Source organism: Nuphar pumila, chromosome 12 (assembly GCF_984573655.1).
Source record: "Nuphar pumila chromosome 12, dmNupPumi1.hap1.1, whole genome shotgun sequence".
In the NCBI taxonomy this organism is placed as follows: domain Eukaryota; kingdom Viridiplantae; phylum Streptophyta; class Magnoliopsida; order Nymphaeales; family Nymphaeaceae; genus Nuphar; species Nuphar pumila.
This window is the reverse complement of record NC_143260.1, coordinates 33,356,529-33,377,773: the sequence shown is the minus strand read 5'-3', so window position 1 is coordinate 33,377,773 and position 21,245 is coordinate 33,356,529. Positions and strand designations below refer to the sequence as shown.

The following is a 21,245-nucleotide window of genomic DNA, read 5'->3' as shown; positions in this document are numbered from 1 at the left end:
AAAGATAAGATTCAGAGCGAGGAGATACGTAAGAAGGTAGGCATTACACCCATTGAAAATAAGATGAGAGAGAATCGTTTAGGGTGGTTTGGACATATTCGGCGAAGTCCTAATGATGCTTCAGTTAGAAGGATGGAAAAATATATTAGTTAAAAGAGGTCGGGGTAGGCCTAGGAAGACTTGCATGGAGATGATAGGAAATGATATGAATGCTTTGAACCTCACCGAGGACATGTCATTGGATAGAAATGATTGGAGGAGAAGGATTCATGTGGAAGACAGAATGATTTTCTTTGTTGGTTCATATCACCGACCCCAATTGTTTTGGGATGAAGGCGTAGTTGTTGTTGTTTTTGTTTATAAGGCCCTGTTTGGATGACAGGAGACAAAACCAGGTTTTGTAGGTATTTGGTTGACCAAGAATATGATTTTTTAACCAACGGGGGGCTCCGATTGTGTGGTTGGAGCATGTTGGGATGTTGCAGGTTCAAAACCCAATGGTATAGTGGTAAAACTGGTAGGGCTTTGCTTAACCCCAGCTAGACTTTCACAAAAAAAAAGAACATGTTTTTTGCAAAAAAATAAAATTTTAAAAGAAGAAAAAAAGCCACTTTCAGCCAACTATTGACCAAAAAATGACCGATATGGTAACACCCTGTAAGGCAAAACCATCAAGGCCATTTTCTGGTTGTTGAGTAGCTGGAAAATGGCTGGCTATAGAGAAAATTAAAAAAAAAATCTTGAATCTTCCCTTCATAACCAGCCATTTTTTCAGCCACCCACATGCTGAGAAATGGCCAGGAATGGGATGGCTCCACCCATAAAGAGCAGAGCCATTCCGGCCATTTTCCAACCAGTGATGGCCGGCCATGAAGGGAAAAAAAATGAGTAAACAAATCTAGCCAGTGACCAACCAAAAATGGCCGGACAAAGATTAGAAGAAGAGGAGATGGGGCAATAAGGCCGAAGAGGAGTGGTGAGGGCCGTGACCCCAACAGTTGGAAAAACCAACTAAAAGGATATTGCAAAACTGGGTTGAAAACTCAATTTTGTCCCAAGTAAAACCTGTTTGGTAGCATCCAAACAACCACCAAACTATGATTTTTGAGCAAAACCTGACTGATTTGACACTTGAAACCAGGTTCTCAAATGTCATCTAAACATTACCTAAATATCCAGCATGGTTGCATTTTTATGATATGCATAATTATTCACTATCACTTAAGGTCTAGGTGATCATTTTAGCCATCTGTTTGTTTTCAATTTTCAGCTTCTTTTTTAAGAAGGAAATGTATAGAGTAAACAATTTCCCATTTAACATTCTTCATGATATTAATTATAAGGTGTAGTAATTTGTTTAGACCATAATCTAAAACTCAACAAGACTTGCAACTCATTGCAAAGCATGATCAAGCTTCCACAAAATTACACCACCCCCAATCAGTCAACCCCCCCCCCCTTACCAAAGCGCCTGCTGTTTCATACTTACGTCAAAGGATGCGCACCCCAGGCATCATTCAAACTTGAATGGCTTGATCTGACCCACCTAGCCAGGCGTGCAAAAACCTTGCCAGAAACAGGGTAATATGCTTTGATCAAATTTATCTTCAAGAAAAAATTAATAAAAACAGCACAAGGAGCACCTTAGCCAAACAAACAGTATTAAAAAAAAAAATGTAAACCTCAAAGTTTCAACAGATGAGGATTAGAACCAGATAATTCAATTGACTAAGAAATTTTACACTGAAGTAACCGTATCATTTTTTGTATAAATAAAACAAAGGAAAGAAAGCCCATGCGACTCCTTTTAACATTTACAGAAGCAGGTAACAGAGTGGGCAGTTAAAACCACAACTCTAAGTAGAACTTGTCCCTGTTTCCTGATTAAAATAGCTTATAGTACATCGTTTTACAAGTATCCCGTTTCAAAGCAACTTCTTCCCAAGCTTGCAATAACACCTAAACATACACTGTAAGATCATCAAGAATTGATGCTGCAAATGAACTCTGGACAAGAAAGTACAAGGAGTTGCTACATGATCATGCCGATGACCAGTTTCATACTATATACAATTAGAGCCAGTTTGGGGCCACAGCCTTCGCTGACATGCCATTGGAGGGGGGACGAGTCCCAACCTTTGACAACGAGCGATATTGCAATTTGACACTCTCTGCATTATCAAGTGTCTTGACTACATACCTGTAATATGAACAAGTAAAATATCTAGAATGAGGAGCAATGCTCTTCAACAAAAAACAGAAGAAAGGGAATTTCAACTTAGAACTAGTCAATGATTTTGATAACCATCACATTCAAAAGAAAGATGGAGGAGGCTTGATATGATGGTAGGTAATAAAAAGTCGTAGCCACAACATATCACAAACTAAGTTTGTACTATTAAGCATAATGACACAAGTGACAAAAGACAATCATAACGTATTATTATCCAAGTAAACAGAGAATACCAGGGACAACCTCAGAGATTAAAGCCTACAATGTCAAGAACATGAAATTTAGACTATACATCCACCATTCTTTGACTAAGAAACCGCCATATCAATTAATTGGCATGCATCCAATATCCTTTCATTCGTATTTCTTTTAGCCTACAATGTCAAGACTTGTGGCTTTTTGTTGCTTCCATTTTCAACATGGTAGCAGCAATGACATTTGACAAGCTAACATCTAATGGCACTATAGTGATGAAATATTACTTCACTCTCATCTTGCTTACAACACTGTTATCATCTTTCACATGTCTGCATTCTGGAGACTTAATGCTGTTATCATATCACATGTTTTCATTTTGGAAAACCGATACGTTAAATGACTGTATCTTACTAAATTGCACTGCACACTAGCACTTGCTGTATAATTGATGTTTAACACTTACGACATCCAATGAATCAGTAATCTCGACAAGATTCATGTTTTGACAAATTTTAAAAGTTAAACAAAAACTCTTGACTCTAGGAGGGAAGGCAAATGAGATATAGGAAAATCCACAGAAAAGCTAAAAAACTAGAGGAATTGAGTCTTCAGATACAAGGGGCACATTCAAGAATAAATGCCAAAATTGGAATTTTTCACAATTTACTAACCACCCATTTAAGCATTGTGTTGTTACAATAGCCTCTCGTCCAACAAACCGTTGTGGTGTCCTCTTGTTTCCCTGAAGAAATTTATCCAGAAACTGTTTTCAAATGTTCACGGAAACAACTAGACAGAATTAAATTAGGCAATTGTCAAACCTTGATAATGACTCGGTCACCGACAGCAAATGGAAACATAACACCCCTGCCTCTTGAACCATCCACAGGAAGTGGATCACCAAAATTACCCTTTTCCTGCATAACTCTCAAGGAATGAGAACTTTGACAAAAATAGTATGAATGGAAACTCAAACGAATAGCCTAAGGGTTTGATCTAAAGCATAGTCACCAAGCCTTGACATGATCTCAGGGTTTTCCTTCAGAGAATTTGTTATATGTAAATGTTTACAGGAAAATAGAGAAATATCATGGGTATTTTAAAAAGTAACAATAATGATAAACCACAAAGATATGTACATAATAATAAAAACTAAAATTCTTGAGAATATAGCAAAAACATTATGATATTATTATAACATTTTTTATATTATATCTTTCCAAAATATTCTAGCATTTTCCAGTATTTCATTTTTGTCTAGAAAATTTGGTAATCAATAATGGAACTAGGCATAGGGTGACCTAATTAACTGACTATTTTTCTTCCTTTTTTTGCTTGAAATATCTTGGACACGCTGATTTTGGACTTCGTAGTAGATACTATTACTTGATAGTCCTGTTTGTTAGTTAACCTTTTTTTATTAATTCTCATTTGTATTAAGTGTATCTTTTTTTTTTGCAACTATATTTTATTATATTGAAATTATATATTAGATGATCTATCACATTATTATTGATTATATATTTACATGAATGATTGTTTAGTGATTCTGTGCATAAATGATCTTTGTTATGTATACTATAAAATCTAGCTAGTATGGTGTCAAGGATCAAGTTTTATACTTTTTCTCGAGGTTACTTTAATTTGATAATAACATTGCTTGAGAATACAAATGCAAAAGGTTTTGGGGTTCGAATTGGGTATCAACGCATTGGAGATATGTTTTTCTTTTCATGCATTTTTTTCTTCTATCTGTTAAATTCCATATTGAATACATACTTTCTATTAGTTTTAGCCTTTTAATATAACTTTTTTTTCTTAGAAATACTTTTTGGGTCTCTAATAGACGTTTAGTCCTACCAAAGTACTGACTAGGCCCTCTAGGGGGCTGGCCCCAGTGTTTTTTATCACATAACTAGAAAACCTTTAAAAACAATATTTTCAAAATATGAGATTTTATGACTAGGATCTGAAGACCTGCAAGTAAAATAAAGAAACCTGCTCAAATCTTTCCCTTCTTCTTTTGGATGCTTTTGATAATTGCAACTCTTCTTCACGTCGAAAGGCCTGGACTGCATTACGAAGTGCTGCACAATTATAAACAGAAATCAGAAAGGCAGAATCGCACAAACTTAAATATAACACAATGTATTGGGTACAAGGCAGAAGTAACTTTTTATCATAAAGAGCTTCATAAAATGTGAAATACTGGTGATACTGAAATTCAAGTTCAAATAGGCGTACACATACTTCGTTTATAAAGGGAAACCTTATTAGTCTACTCTTTAGTCTCACTCTGCAAGTGTTCACGGCATCCTTACAAATTTATAACATTCCTATCTTTACATATAAGACCTCAAATTCAATCGCCATTTCATAAAATTTATGCTCATTACCCCAAGGTATCCCAAATCATTGAAATCCAAATGCTTGATCCTAAGAATGTCTGTCTCAGTCCACTCCAGATAACTTGAGAATGCCTTCAAGCTTGTAACCAACAATTTCATTGAAGAACTTAAAAGTTCCTAGTATTTATTATACAATCCTCCTTCAATCTCCAACAACTACCATTTTGTCATCAGTACTAGAAAAATAGAATAAAAACAAAAAAATCTCATATCAAATATGACCATTCCATATCCACAAACAGCTATTAACATTACATATTCCTATGCATTACCAGCTATCAAAAGTCAGAACAATCCCAATAGATGTATGTTCATGCATGCAACCACCAAATTAACAAAAATCCTTTCAGAGAAAATTACAAAGGCATTCAAGGAAAAACTAGGAAGTGCACCACAAATTCCCAGGATAAAGAAAAAAAAAACAATTACCAACCAATGTCATGATGACAGAGACAAATCAGTTTAACACTAGCATAATATCAGTCTTTACATGTGCTACCATAAGCAACAAGAGTTCCTCCATGTTCTTACAAAGATTTGGTGCCACAGAATCAGCAGAAATTGCATGTCCACAAGTATAGCAAGCTTGCTGCACAAGTGTAGAAAAATAACAAATCATCAATTTAAATTAGGATTATAACAAAACAGTTAAAGTGCTTAGAATTTGATGTGAATCCAATGATTATCAAAAGAAAATCAGAATGACTAGCATGTGACAAAATTATGGTACAAATGCTTCTTTTAGTTCACATCTCATAACTGAAAAATTAATAGGCAGATAAAATCATAAAACCAAGCAAATAACTCTACCATTCCAACATATTAATGCACACAGATTTCTGCGGGTCACAAATACATGCACGTTATAATGATCAATAGGCAACCAACTCGTTAGAAACTTTGAAGCACATACAACACATTAACTAGCCACTGCCCCAAACAACAAATATACATAAACACATGCACACAAGCAAATTACTCATAAGCTATCAAAAATGAAATAGTCCTTGCACATTCACAGAGCCTCCCAAAACTGAATTTGCTTTAGCAGATAGACCAATCATTTTCATCGACTAAATAATGATCAAACTGCTGACAACCCTAACCTGAAAATCACACACACATATTCTTGCACACACACAATTTACCAATCCAAATTATCAAGAGTAACTATCAATCCCCTGTTTATTAAGCCAGAGACCTTTTCTCTTTATCCAAAAATTGACAACCTGTCTGGAATCTGGAGATAGAGTAATCCTAGAATGCTTATGTTCATATTGTCCAGGATTCAAACAAAAGCATTTCAGTTGCATACTAGGCACAATGTCCACAATTCCAAGATTCTAAAACCCTCAATTCGGTTGTACCTACAGGTAAAAACGGTGGGAAACACCGGATTAACGTCACACAGACTCTTCTAACAGGGCACTGCACCCGCACCCAGGCGGGTGCAACACTTGGACACAACTTCCTTTGTGTTAGGTGAAGTCAACCACACCGAGGTCCATTTCTATCCAAGAGTAGATTCAGTTAGCCCTAATCAAGTCCATTTTTATCTATATTATATATATAAATACATAAATGCACACAAATACACGTAGTGTTAACTTAAAACGGTTAAAAATTATATATATATATATATATATATATATATATATATATATATATATATACACTCCCCGCACCCGTACCCGCACTCGCACCTATGTGACATAGCACTGGATCATAACTAATATGAGTGATGGGGTCGTTAGGTAGCAAGCCCGAGCAAAAACGAGCTTTTGATTTTGGAAAAGGCGACATATAATCATAGGTTCTTAAGAATCCTAACTTTTGGAACATTCTGGTGGTTGCCAAGCTAGTGCCTTGAAGAATCCCAAGATATGTCAGATACTTAGATTCCTTATTGTAGAACCCCAATTCCAATGGGCCCCAGAAAATTCATGGCTCTAATGACTTCTCCTCAAGAAGGAAAACCGGTAACCTTTAAAACATACATTGTGTGACAATGCCATCAGTCATTTCCGCCATGTGATTGTCATGCCCAACTCTACACAACTTTTTACTGTAACAGCTTGCTCATTCAAATCTTCAGATATTGAACCCAAAATTTTATGTTGCTAGTGGGAACTGTAGTGATATCCACATGACGCCAAAAATGTCAAGGCAACACAAGGAACGGTACTTCTAGTAGGTTACTGGAGCTTCAATGGTTACAAGCCAGACCAGTTTTGGATCTGGCCCGATCCAGACCTGATCCATTATCTGCTTTCATCTGTTTTAAGGTGCATAAATGGTTGTTTTTATCCATACAAGTATGATCTTCGATATACATACATACACAATGCATGTAAAGGAAGGTCCAAAATCTACAACCGATGATAATCGATGGCATTCCTTCTCTAACAATTGAGTTTTTCATCGACCAGACTTCACATATTGGATTTTTATCATTCATTTAATGAGCGACATGTTTTGCATTATGAATTTTCGATGTTTAGATGTGTTTTTGAAAGCGCTAAAAATAAACGGTCCACAATACTTTGTATTGTAAAGTTTTAAATGTGCATTGTGAGCCATCGATTTTTTCACGTTTCGAAAAAAATGTCTATGTGTCGTAAAATCTGTGTAAAGAATATTTCTTGCTAAATAATTTATAAAGAACAAATATATGAGGTCCGATCGATGAGATGCTCAAGCATTGGAGAAGGGGAGCCATCCGATTGTTGTTGGTTGTAGATTTTGGACCTTCCTTCAGTTGGACGGTCTCTCTCTCTCTCTCTCTCTCTCTCTATATATATATATATATATATATATATATATATATATATATATATATATATATATATATGAAGGTACGGTCGTATGGGACTATTGAGTATAAATCGCTTTTATTTTTTGTAAATTGGACCTTATGGATGCAATCTACAATGTTTTTTTAGCAGGAAATGAGTTTTGAATAATGTGATTGTAACATATAAGCAAGTTTTTCAAGGGATTAAAAAATCAATGGCCCACAGTGTACCAAAACTTCACAACTCAAAAAATCATATTTTTGTATTGAAAAAAGACAATCCAAGGTCTAATCTTTAGTAAACAAACTATGATGAACACATCTATGTGGTCAGATTGAGCTAATAGAAATTACATTTATGATTTCTAACTCAACAGTTCTGTACCTTCATTAGTACTTATGTATACATTTCTGTGTGTGTAGCTGTACCCCAATACCCATACTTTTAGTAGAAATTACTGTGTTGTACCCTACATACCCGCACTTGCACCATACTCCCACGGCATAAACCTCAAAAGTTGGGGCATAAACACCACATACAAATAGCAAGATCTCTACATGCTAAGAGCGGCAAAATGGTCGTGACTAAATAGATTTTTGTTGCAACAATAAAAGGGAATGGATGTTGTAAAGTCAAAATTTCAGCTCATGATAAAGCTCATCTGCACAAATATGAGAGCAATGATCTCAACCACTGGAAAACATGGCAACAAGCTAAAAGCAACATAAGCACCTCAGTAGCTCACCATTCTAAGAACCTGCTGTATGCCACCACTTCCAAATGAATGACCACAAGCTAGTATCATTGCATCATCCATCAGATCATCCCTATAAGAAACCATAGCAGAAGTCATGAGTCTAACTTTTAATACCAATAATTAATTAAAATGCATCTAAAATTTAAACATCAATCTTCAAGAAGTTTACAAATATGTATCATACATATGATCATACTTAATAAATGTGTGATCAAGACCATGAAGTTTAAGTTGCTTAATCACCACACTACAATAATCATACCCCTAATGAACACCGCAAGTATACTATAGCACAACTGCCAAAGGAACCTTTTTTGCTATTACCAATATCTGCACAAGAAAGCATAATACTGACGCTATTCATAAGCTTAATTCAAATAATTAGTTATGAGATAATTGTAATAATTATGTAAAGTAATAAAAAACAAGCACTGAGTGTTCATTTCTGATCAATGGAGAACATAACCAATGTTTGAACCTAGCCGGTGCTAATATAAGTTACCTCATTCAACTAAACTGGGATATCTTTATCATGTCAAGATCTACCTATGATGCTACCATTTCTGCTGCTAACAAAACAATTACAGTTAAGTCGGTCAACTGGAATGTGTATGATCCATATAAGAAATATCCAATTGAGAAGATCTATGGACCTGAGACGAAGATAATGATCCACCTATTTTTTTAGTTATTCAGTTAAACCAATGACTCGTTATTGGAACAGATAGCAACAATCATTTTGTAGGACGTGCATTTTTTATTTTCCAGTGGATTTACATGTTTCACTAATGAAAACATTACCGTCACAAGAATTCAACCAACACTAAAGAGAGAGAGAGAGCAGTAATATACCAGTGTGAGAGTAACCAAACGATGGGAATGGGAAGACCTTTAAAAAAGGCGAATAACAAACCACAACAAATCAAGGACATAGATCTTTAAAGATTAAGCTTAAATGAGAAAGAAGACGAAATCAAGACAGCAGCAGGACCAAGAGATCAGAACAGAAATTTATTGGTAAAGATACCTTCTTGTTCTACACCATCAAAGACTATAATAGGGGCCTAGGATAAGATGAGACGGGAGAGCAAATGTAGCAGCAAAAGGCCTCCAATATCTAATTTGAATGTGTCGAGTGTTGACCAAATCGTAAGACAACAAAATATGAAGCAAAACATATGTTTGGGATATTAAGATTCACATCAACAAGCTTGATCCATATGCAAGATTATAGTCCATTATTCTCCTTTTTGACATGTTCCAAAAGGAAGACTCAACAAAAGAAACATATCGAGTGATGAGGTTACTCCTGTAGAAGAAGATGGACAACCAATAGCAAATACAAAAGGGTAAAATATGTAAAATTACCATATCCAGTTATTCGAAACAGTTATGCCTCTCTCCAGCAATTCAACTATTTGGAGGATAATGAAGTTCCATCAAATTAAAGTTTCTTTGGAGTTTGGACCTGCTCCTTAGTTGCATTTAACTCTATCTTCAATCAAATGAAATGCAAATTGACTAGTTTTTATTTGTTAAGTAGTTCAAATATGACTAAATGTAACATTGTGAATAACAAGAGGCAGTCATTTTCGGCTGGCAATATCTTCAAAGGGATCCCTTTCTCCACCTCTTTGTTTGCTCTTCCTCAACCCAATATCTCTTCTGTCAGCAGTATTGCTCATTAACACCATTCCCCGCATCTTACTATCCTCATATCCATCATCCCAGCACAAACAGGATAACGGTAGCATCAAGATATTAACTGGTCAATAAACAAGTCGGACACTGAATTCAAAGAGCACTTCACTCGCCATACAAGGTGATCCTTGCTGTCCCTGTCACCCTGCCATCCTTCTTATATATATATATATATATATATATATATATATATATATATATATATATATATATATATGTGTGTGTGTGTGTGTGTGTGTGTGTGTGTGTGTGTGTGCGCGCACTTATGATTGTTAACTGAAATACCCATCAGTGGTATTTCAGTCATTTTACCCATGTAGTAGGCATCAGCCCACTAGGGACTGACTTGCAATTTGTTTTTTTCTTTTTATTTATTTATTTTTACTTTATGTATCTCATGGCGGTTGGACCAGTCCAACTAGCTGTTGGACAGGTCCCAACGTTGGCCCTGTGTTGTTCTATTTAAAGGGGTTGAACCCCATTGTATTTTCTATGCTTTGTGAAGCATAGTTCATAAATAAACGAATTTACTTTTTTCGTTTTTACACTCTTTTGTGAGGTGTTACACCTCTTGTTGGTGACTGTAATTGGTCCATAAGTGACCCTTGTACATTTGAGTTCTCTTGTTGCTACTTGTGGCAAAAGACATCTCACTTGATCAACTTGTGGAGACACTTTAACCACTACTTAACCGTCAAACTTCTTCTCTTTCCGGTGCGGTTGTTTCTACCTAGTAAGCTATGTCACATGGGTGCGGGTGCGGGGGTGCGGCAAAAAAAAGTATATATATATATATATATATATATATATATATATATATATATATATATATATATATATATAATTTGTGTAGGGGAGGGGTCGAGCCCCCTCCCTGCGCCCTCTTTGTGTAGAAAGGGGGTCCGGGGGAATCCCCCCCGGCGCGGGTCCCGCTCCGCGGTCTCTGGGGGGCAGCGCCCCCAGAAGAAATTTTTTTTAATAAAAAAAATTGGACACAAATGACCCTGGGTGCGGTCAACGCATCCAGGGTCGGGTGCGGTCAACGCACCCAGGGTCGGGTTGATCACACCCGCGTCGCATCGACGAGGGTGCGACACCCGGTTTGCCGAGTCCCTGTGACATAGCTGGTAAGACTCTTGGATTCTTCATTTCAGTGTTTCTTTCCATATGACTCACAATGAGTCTGTACTATTCGAATGTCTTATTGACCCCAATGATTCTTATGTTTCAACTGCCAATAGAACATCTTTAAAAATTAAAAGTTTTGGCACCTTGAAAAACTTTTTAAAAAATAACCAAATTTTCTATGTTCCAAACATTATATTAGTACCTAAACTAAATTTAAATCATCTATCAATTTCTCAAATTATTGACCATGAATGTAAGGTTTTCTTCTCATCTAGTGGTTGCTTGATACAGGATTTTCGATCCGAGAAGTCGATTGGGCGAGACCATAGAAGAGGGGACTTCTACTATATGGACAATTTAGAACTATCTAACCAAGCTTTTAGTAATTTTGTTGAAAATAAGGATATTGAAAATTGGCATAGGAGATTAAGGCATCCAAGCATGTCAAAATTGTATTTGTTTTCTTTCCTTAAAAATTGTAACGAAAAAGACTTTGTTTGTGAAGATTGTATTCTCGAAAAAATGAAATATTTACCTTATGGACCTAGTCATTTTATTTCTAAAGAACCATTTGAGTTAATACATTCGGATGTATTGGGACCGACACCGATTATGTCTAAAAGAGTATCTTATTATGTTATATTTGTGAATGATTATAGTAGACACACATGAATTTATTTTCTTAGACTCAAATCTAAAGTATTTAGTTGTTTTAAAAAAATTTATAGTTATGTCAAAAATCAATTTAAAGCCTCCATTAAAAACTTTAGATCTGATTCCTGAGGAAAATTCTTATCAAATGATTTAAAAAATTACTTTGATCAATAAGGGATCATTCATCAAAGATCTTGTCTTTATACCCCACAATAAAATGGATTGGCCGAAAGAAAACATCAGCACCTCATTGAAACCGCTAGGACTCTTCTCATATCAAAAAATGTTCCAAAAAAGTTTTGGGCCAAAGTCGCCCTCAAAGTGATCTATTTAATTAATAGAATGCTTTCAATTATTTTTTAAAATATTTTTTGTATTAAAAATTTGTTTAAAGTTCCTCATGATTATAAAATAATGAAAATCTTTTGTTGTAAATGTTTTGTCCTTTCTAACAAAAATGACAAGCTTTCCACAAAAGTCATCCATTGTGTTTTCTTAGATTATGCCGAAAACTAAAAAGGATATAGGTGTTATGATATTGAAAGGGACAAACTTTATGTTTCAAGAAATGTGACATTTCTTAAAAAGAAAAATGGTTTTATTGAGTCTGAGAAATCTTGTGAATACTCTTTCTTGTTTGATTTAGTTAAAAAGTATGATAGTGATATTGTTGGGCATGATAATGTGAATGATAATAATGATATTCAAGATGTGCGTGAGAGTGACATTGATGACACTCATGATGCCCATGAAAATGAAACTCCTACTTATACAGTTGAACCTCACAATGAAATACAAGTCTATTTTTGTCAAACTCGAGACAATCCTCCATGTGCATTAGAAAGGTATTAGCAAAGTTAAGACAGATCAACCTATTGTTAGAAGATCTAAGAGAATATCCAAAACACCTAGTAGGTTTGTATCTTATAAATCATTTGAACCCATTTATAGATCTTGTCTTATGGGTATTCACTCATATGTAGAACCCTCCTATAATGAGGCAAAAAACTATGAGGAATGAATTAGTGCTATGAACAATGAATTAAAAGCTTTAGAAAAGGCAAAAACTTGAAAAATTCAAATTTTACTCAAAGGAAAGAAAACTATAGGATGTAGGTGGGTTGACAAAATTAAAACCAAAAGTGATGGAAAATTAGATAGATATAAAGTTAGACTTGTAGTTAAATGATATAGTAAAGAGTACGGTTGATTATGAAGAGAATTTTGCTCTCGTTGCTCGTATGACTACTGTGAAAACCCTCATCTTTATAGCCTCAATTAGAAAATGACTCATTTTTATATGGATGTCAAAAATGTCTTTTTAAATGGTAACCTTAATGAGGAAGCTTATATGAAATTACCTCAAGGTTTAGAATAAGCACATGAAAAAGTTTTTTGCTTGAGGAAGGCCTTATATGGCCTAAAACAAGCCCCTAAGGCTTGGTATGACCAATTCAGTATTGTGATGGTTCAACTATGTTTTAAATCTTGTTATACTGACACTGCACTATTTGTTAAATCTTCTTATGCAGGTATAGTTATCTAATTGCTCTATGTGGATAACATGATTATTACAAGAGGTGATAAGCAAGAATTTAGTCATATTAAAGATGTTCTTAAAGCCAACTTTGATATGACAGATCTTGGTTTTTTACGTTACTTTTTTGGTTATTTTTTGTGTCAAACTAAGTATGTTGCTGAGATAATAAAGTGATACAAGTTTTCTAATGAAAAAAGTGTTGACACTCTAGAGGTCATCAATGCTAAGATAAAGAAAGATGATGGAGACAATCTGAAGGATCCAACTCTATATAGACAAATAATTGGAGCCCTATCTTATCTCTCTATTACTCGTTATGATATTGCTCATGGCATTCACTCTGTTAGCCAATTTCAACATGCCCCTACTACAGTACATATAAGTGTTGTAATGAGAATTATTAGATATATTAGAAACACTATAAACTATGGGTTTTTTTTTCATCTTCTTTCTCATGAGAAGTTATTGCATATTTTGACTCCGATTAGGGTGGAGATGTGAACGATAGATACTCAACCACCGACTTTTATGTCGTTGTAAGTGATTCTCTGATTTCGTGAAGATATAAGAAACAGAAGGTGTACCCTTTTTCCATAGAAGCATAATACCGCATCATGGCAACAACCACTTCCAAATTGATATGGTTGACAGAGTTGTTAGAAAACTTGAAAGTTCACAAAGCATAACCCTAAAGACTGTGTTGTGACAACAAGAGCACAATATACATAACGGACAATCATACATTCCATGAAAGAACCGAGCACGTTGAAATGAATTGTCATTACGTTCACGAATATTTTTTGAAGACCATTACATTGTCGTTTATACCATCTGAGTATTAATTGACGGATTTTATTTTCACTTTGGCACTCTCGGTTGTTCCACCGTGAGTTTGAGGAGAGGTGTTAAGATATTGTACCTAATATATATTTATGTATATATATATAAGTATTGTAGTGTGTTGTACGATATAGTACAATACGTACCATTACTATGGGAAAAAGTGATACGATTAGGGGCTATGTCACATGGGTGTGGGTGCGGGGGTGCGGCACCTTCAAAAAACTTGGGTGAGGGGTGCGGCAAAAATATAAAAAATTATATATATATATATATATATATATATATATAATTTTGGCTGCAAAATCATTTGAGAAATGTGCAAATGGGAAACCGAGTTTGGATCTGGTTATGAGTTGGTATGTTCTAGCTGCAATGCAATCCATTGCAGTTTGGGACAATATGTTAAGGCTATCCCTATTCTTGAGCATTCAATCGAGATCCCAGTCCTGGAAGAAGGCCAAGATCATGCCCTTGCTGTTTTTTCTGGGTATATGCAATTGGGGGACACGTTCGCAATGCTAGGTCAACTTGAACAATCTATTGAGTGCTACACTATGGGTTTTGAGATTCAGAAATGTGTTCTAGGAGGAACTGATCCAAGAGTTACAGAAACTTGCAGGTACTTGGCTGAAGCCCATATGCAGACTTTGCAATTTGATGAAGCCACAAAACTTTGCCAGCAAGCTCTTGACATCCATAAAGAGAGATTGAGAGTGAGAGACGGAGAGGAGAGAGACAGAGTGTGTGAGAGAGAGTACCTGAGGAGGAGAGGTTCAACGGAGAGGTCGTCGCCAACGTCGGGGTGCGACGGAGAGGTCGTCGCTGGCTTCGGCTTCAGGAGGACAGGTCGGGAGGAAAGGGAGGATTAGGGCAAAACAAAATTGACCTAATCCTCCTCTACGCAGCCCATTTCATCGGGCGTATTTTTTTTAAGGTCCAAAAATTAGACAAAAATGATCCTGGGTGCATTGACCATACCCAGGGTCGGGTTGACCGCACCAGGAGCCGCACCCGCATGTGCACCCGCATCGCATCGCGTCGACGCGGCTATGACACCTGGTTGGCCGAATCCCTGTGACTTAGATTAGGGGTGTCAACGGGTCGAGTTTGGTTTAGACCAGAGTTGTCAGTCGAGGAAACGGGAGGGGGAAGTGATTTGGGAAGCGGAAGCGGGAAGCGAGGCACTTTCAAATTTTAGGAAGCAGAAAACGTGAGACAACTTAGAAGCAAAGCAAGAATTGTCTCGAAAGCGACCTAGAAAGTGAATCAGAAGCAAGGGAGAAGCGAAAAAAGAGAAAAATAAATAAAAGAAAAATACAAAAAAGAAAAAGAAAAAAAGAGGGAAGCGAGCTTCCCCTAAATTGGGAAGTGTGCTTCCCAGTTTTTTTGTGCGCTTCCCAGCATGTTTCAAAAGCGCAACATTTCGGGCTTTCGAAACGCGCTTTGGGGAAGCACGCTTCCCCACTCTTTATGGCACTTCTGATAACTCTAGTTTAGACCCAGGTGAAACCAGACTTGGATCATATTTTCAAGTATGGTATTGGGTCTGAATCTGGGTCTAATCGAGTCTACTATAAGAGAAACCATACCCTAAACCGATAAGAACTACATGAACCAGACCCGGACCATACCCGGTAAAATGATATTTTTTATTGTTTTTACAATGAAAAATTACGAGTCTTAATCGAAACTCGGGTCGGGCTTGAGTCTGGTATAAAATTTCATAATCTATACCCGAGTCTATGTATTAATCAGACCCATGTCTTAATCGGGTCTTCTTATTTGTCACCATACCCAGACCCTATATGGTTTGGACTGGGTCGGGTCCAGGTAAACCCAACCCGTTGACATCCCTAGACACTATACACACTCATATCATGATACGAGTGTGTATCGTGTCATATTATATGATACACCTTCAGTACACATTAAAAAGGGTTGAAACTTGTTTTTTTATTTTTTGGGTTTTAAAGACCTCTTGAGGACCGACTTCCTCATTTGTGTAAGATGCCATTAGAGGGGTATTCACATACCCTAAGAGTAGTGAAAGCAATTTGGGAGCCGATCTGTGAGCAAGGAAAAGAACTTTTGCAATTTGCTCAAGTAATAGTGCATTTCCACCATTTTCCACTCAAGGAAGTGGGTTACCATTAAGGTAAAAGATTTCTATTATGAGTAAAAAAATTATATTATGAAGAAATTAGGGATTTATATCAAGGTATAAATAAGGCTCCACACCCCGCCAATAAAGATGATATCAAATGATCCGGCATGGCAATGGGGCACTCAAGTAATGCATGAAAACCGATTGAAAATCTAGTGCAACTATTGCCATAATATTTTTATTTATGTAATACAAAAAGTATGAGTCTTGTGGCATATTCTTAATTACAAGATATTTAATATTTTGCATTGTTCTTGTGAGATAGTTGATGTTTGATGATGTCTTATGCAGCTCATAGAGACATAAATGCTTTATATGTGATTTTATGGTTGTATTTTGTATAATTCATCATTGTTTCATGTATTATGATTTTTAGAAATTTTGATACTTTTTCTGCTTTTTCATGAATTTTTTGGAATTTTTAGAAAATTGTTATTAAAAATTATGATTTTTTACGATACGATACGTATCTTATTTTCCCAACCGATACGGGTAACTATACAATACTTACAACCTTGATATATACTATATATAATGTAGATATACATTATATATATATTGTTTATGATTGTTAACTGAAATACCCATCAGGGGTATTTCAGTCATTTTACTCATGTAATAAGCATCAAGGATTGACTTGTAAATTGTTTTTTGTTTTTTGTTTTTTGTTTTTTGTTTTTTATTTTTACTTTATGTATTTCATGGTTGTAGGACTGGTTCCAACATGATAGCTATATTGGCTTCACCTATAAAAAAAAAAACTTAGCAAGGAACTAAAGGGTTCATAGATAAAGGAGAACCTTGGTTAGTATGAAGTGACCTAAAAAACAGCAAACCTTTTGAGCCAAATCAATCTTTTTATTTTGAATGGAAAGCTAAAGCTAAAGAATCAAAGAGGTCAATATCATGGGGCCTCCAACCATAACCAATTTCCAAACTGACAAAAGATATGAATTCTGGCTGAACTTCATCAGAGTATAATGCTGCCTCCAAGAGAGAGTGTCTTAAGCGGTTGATCCGCATGCAGACCTCCTAAAACTTGTATCTGGATCGTGCATCCAAAGACCAGATATCAAAATATGAGATAATCACATATTTTAAAACATTTTCCTTTCAAAAATTCCAGGTAGTTTGACATTTAGAGAGTGTAACAAGAGGAGTGTGCACAACATTTTAACAAAAAACATCAATTTCACAACATTCTGAATCAAAAGTTGTCCCTTTTTAAAGGAACAAAAACAAATAACCTGTATGGAGACATATATGACATAGCAACCTTGTCACCAATCAACACAAGAACAACATGAATATTGCATCAAAATCGAAAATGTGGAGATAAATAAATCACTGCTTAAATCTGGTCATTAAATCCTTTCAAAAAGTTAATCTAAAAGTCAAGAAAATCTTGAAATCGATTAGTGGAGACAGAAAAACATTAGTCTTAGAACAAACAAAGAGGAGCAGTCCAGACTTACGTGATTGGATCAGAAAGAATAGTCCTAAGAGAATCTCTTGGTTCACTTGGCAAAGGAGCATCTTTTATTCCACTAAATCCACAACCATTCTCCCCGCCTGTTTCCTTGTGTGTTACGGAGGAACCAGATCCTTGTAAGATATGTGGATAGTAACTATTGGGTTCTGCAAGTGTAATTGCATTCTCATGGCGTGCTGAACTACAATCATCAAGTCTACTTGATTGGCATTCATTTAAACTTCCTCTAGCATTGCTTGTAGAGAGAACATTAGGATCCTTAACCAACCCTCCTCTACTGATGCCTAATATATCAAAATAAAATGAATGTGTAAGCAAACACAGTGCAATGAAAACAACAAAAAGAAAATTAATTAGTCAACTCCATAAACCACAAATGTAAGCAAAACATATAGGAGGAAGAAGATTAACATATTCACTATTCTTAAAAAAGTGATCTCCCCTCTCCCACTCCCACCCCCACCCCCTCTCCCCTACAACCAATTCCATGTTACCAACCACAGCCTCCATCTAACACTCACAGTTCATACATTTATGTCCCTATTCTAACATCATGACTTTTTTCCTTTTCGGTAAATTTCTGTAGATACCTATCCAGGTCAGGTTCGTTTGCAAGATAAAGCCATATACACAACAATCTTAACCAGTTCCCTCTCCAGTGAAGATGGAAACCTCTGATGGTGGTACTGTGCCTGTGTGAGCGTGTATGCATGCCTCAGTGCTGAAAACAAGAAACTGTAAATGCAACAGAGTCGATTCCCTTTGTTAAGCCACCAGGAAACATTCATATGGTACTTTTGACCTAACATATATAACCAACGTGGCATATACCATCAAGAAGAAGAAACTGAACAGTATAACAGGTAATAGAACCCCTTACACAAGGCACCAGGAGGTACTTATTCAACCATTGAACAAAAAGACATGAACAACACGGAAGGGAATAAGAAAATGTCAAGAAGTCCAACACAACAACCATTGTTGTGTGAAAATAGCTAACATAAGTTCTTTTGGCACTATTCATAAAGGCCACACAATGGTAGACCACTTTATATTTGCAGCATTGCCTCTTCGAATAAGACATACTGCACCACGGCAATAGAAAAGATCTTCTTGGTTTGTCCCCGCCATTAGTCTCCACCATGAAGACACTTTAGATGCCCTAAGGGTGAACTTTGCTATGTAAAATTCTAAAACAGTCTCCTTGAACATGGTCCAACATTTCTTCACAAAACCATCTCCAGAGAAAAAAGATGATAAAGCTCCCTAGTGACATATCCGCAAAAGAGACGCAACGCAAGAAAATAGAATCACTAAACTCTCTGAATCAATCACTCAGGTTCGGCATTTAATTGCACTTGGCTAGCCACTTTTTCCTGTCGATTTGATCATACATGTCGAAAGAAAATACACTAATCACACTAAGAGTGCCACAAACACATCAAACACCTAAACTAACAAATCAACAAGCAAAATATGACAATTCCGGGCATCAAACACTAGCACCAACAACGCTTTATCAACCAAAGAAACCCCATCAACCCACAGAGCAAAACCACAAGCCTCAGAATACTACAAATCAAAAGAAAAAGGTGATCCGTTACAATTCTATCATTAATCCAACAACAAAATCGATCCAAAAACCATATCAATCATACCAAAATCATACTCCCAAAATACTGAACCGAAGAAGATCGAAAAAGAAAATCATACCGAAGGAAGGATGCAGCTTCTCGGAATTCCCCTTGTTCCCTCCATTCTCCCTCGCCAAATTTCCCTCACGGACCTCCAAACCACTCTTCACACTACCACCGCTATTGGTGTTATTACTACCGCTACCGCCATTACTATTGTTGTTGCCGTTGTTTTTATTGCCATTGTTATTGTTCTCCTTGACGGCATCGCTTCCGGCCGCTCCTCCGGTGATCATCGGCTCACGCCCGTCCTTCGCGTTCACCAAAACCTGCACCTCCCCGTCACCGTCGTCGTCGTCGTCGTCGTCGTCGTCGTCCTCATCCTCCTCATCCTCATCGTCATTGTCGACGTCATCATCGCCGTCCGACCCGTCCCTCGGACGCCACTGCCGCCCGTCGGTCTGCCTACTCCGCCGAGACTCCTGGTCGACGGAGACCTCGCCATTGCGTCGCTCGCCATCCGAGCAGAAGACTCCGCGCCTGAATTCTCCCTGCCCGCGGAAGTACCTGTCGCGGTCGTCGGAAAACAGCTTCTGGTCGAGGAAACCGCCCACGGGGGCGGTTTTCCGGCCTGAGTTGAAGGCCGGGGCACCGTCATCATGGAAGACGACCTGCGGGCTCATCCCGTTCTCAATCCCTTCGGACACCATTTTCCGGCGGCCGGAAAACCTCTCTCAGCAGAGGGGGCGCCGGGGCGGGATGCAAACCCTAGACCCTAAAAAGGAAGATATTTTTTAAACGAAACTCCTCAACAACACCCCCCCCCCCCCCTTCTTAACCACCGACCTCACATTGGCTGGCTTCCCGTTGGTAAAACCTTTGAGTTTTCCCTGCCCACCAGAGAGTAGACCCCAGCTTGGACCTTGCGGCACCCGAGGGTTTCGAACTTGTGACATCTAATTAACTTGGTGACTTTTCCATGTATTTAGTAGTTCCATATTCAAACCATTTGCATCCTTACTTTGCATGAATGGAATACCTGTTTTTGTTGGTTGAGAACAGCTGTCACAACCGGGGCTCTTAGGAAAATCACTTCAAGAAAGATCTCATCATGTAAAATAAAATTATAATTATAAAAAATATTTAAAAGGTTTATGTTATGTTAATATAATGATAAAAATAGCGATGCTTTCAAGGTAGCTGATAATTAAAAAATACCATGATTTTTTAATATTGTAGCACGTTTTAAAAATATCATAATAAAATCATGGTAATGCCATTGATATTTGTGGTAGAGAATTGATTACCTTGATGGTTATTCTAAGTAGCCAGTTTTTCATGGTTGGACATGGAATTTGGATGTCATTTTCAATGTAGACATCCCAATTGATCACTTTAAGGTCTTTTTATTAAGATGAAGGAACCCTTTTCGAGAACCGGGTCACTTAATGGGCTCACTTCCTTGTTAAGGGTCTTAAGTAGAGGTGTCAACTGGTCTGGTTTACCCGGACCCAACCCGAACCAAACCTTACAGGGTCCGGGTATGGTGATAAATAAGAAGACTTGATTGAGACCTGGATCTAAACCCGAAGGTCTGATTAAAACATGAACCCAGGTATAGTTTGTGAGATTTTATACCAGACCTGGACGTGACCCAAGTTCCCATTAAAACCTCCCATTTTTCAATGTAAAAATGAT

At 36.8% G+C, this 21,245-nt stretch overlaps 1 protein-coding gene across 2 annotated transcripts; it reads right to left on the bottom strand.

The window, feature by feature from the left end:
• Nucleotides 1–1,702: 1,702 nt before the first annotated feature.
• LOC149820610 (uncharacterized) lies at nt 1,703–20,368 on the bottom strand. Of its 2 annotated transcripts, none has more exons than XM_089982084.1 (8): nt 19,627–20,368; nt 17,897–18,197; nt 8,380–8,461; nt 5,371–5,428; nt 4,430–4,518; nt 3,253–3,348; nt 3,103–3,173; nt 1,703–2,200 (listed from the first exon to the last, which is right to left on the bottom strand). In XM_089982084.1, exons 1-8 carry the CDS (start codon nt 20,255–20,257, stop codon nt 2,074–2,076), a joined length of 1,455 nt encoding a protein of 484 aa, XP_089838210.1. In that variant the 5' UTR covers nt 20,258–20,368; the 3' UTR covers nt 1,703–2,073. The 2 variants fall into 2 exon arrangements, with proteins under 2 accessions (XP_089838210.1, XP_089838211.1); XM_089982085.1 differs by having other exon boundaries at nt 5,330–5,428; nt 19,627–20,354.
• Between the last annotated feature and the right edge of the window lie 877 nt (nt 20,369–21,245).

Coding starts and splice junctions, on each gene's coding strand:
- LOC149820610 (XM_089982084.1), bottom strand. CDS start 20,257: ATGGTGTCCGAAGGGATTGAGAACGGGATGAGCCCGCAGGTCGTCTTC. Junction 8,462..17,896: donor ATTCTTTCTGATCCAATCAC/GTAAGTCTGGAC, acceptor GGTTTCTTATAG/GGATGATCTGATGGATGATG. Junction 4,519..5,370: donor TTCTGTGGCACCAAATCTTT/GTAAGAACATGG, acceptor ATAATTGTGCAG/CACTTCGTAATGCAGTCCAG.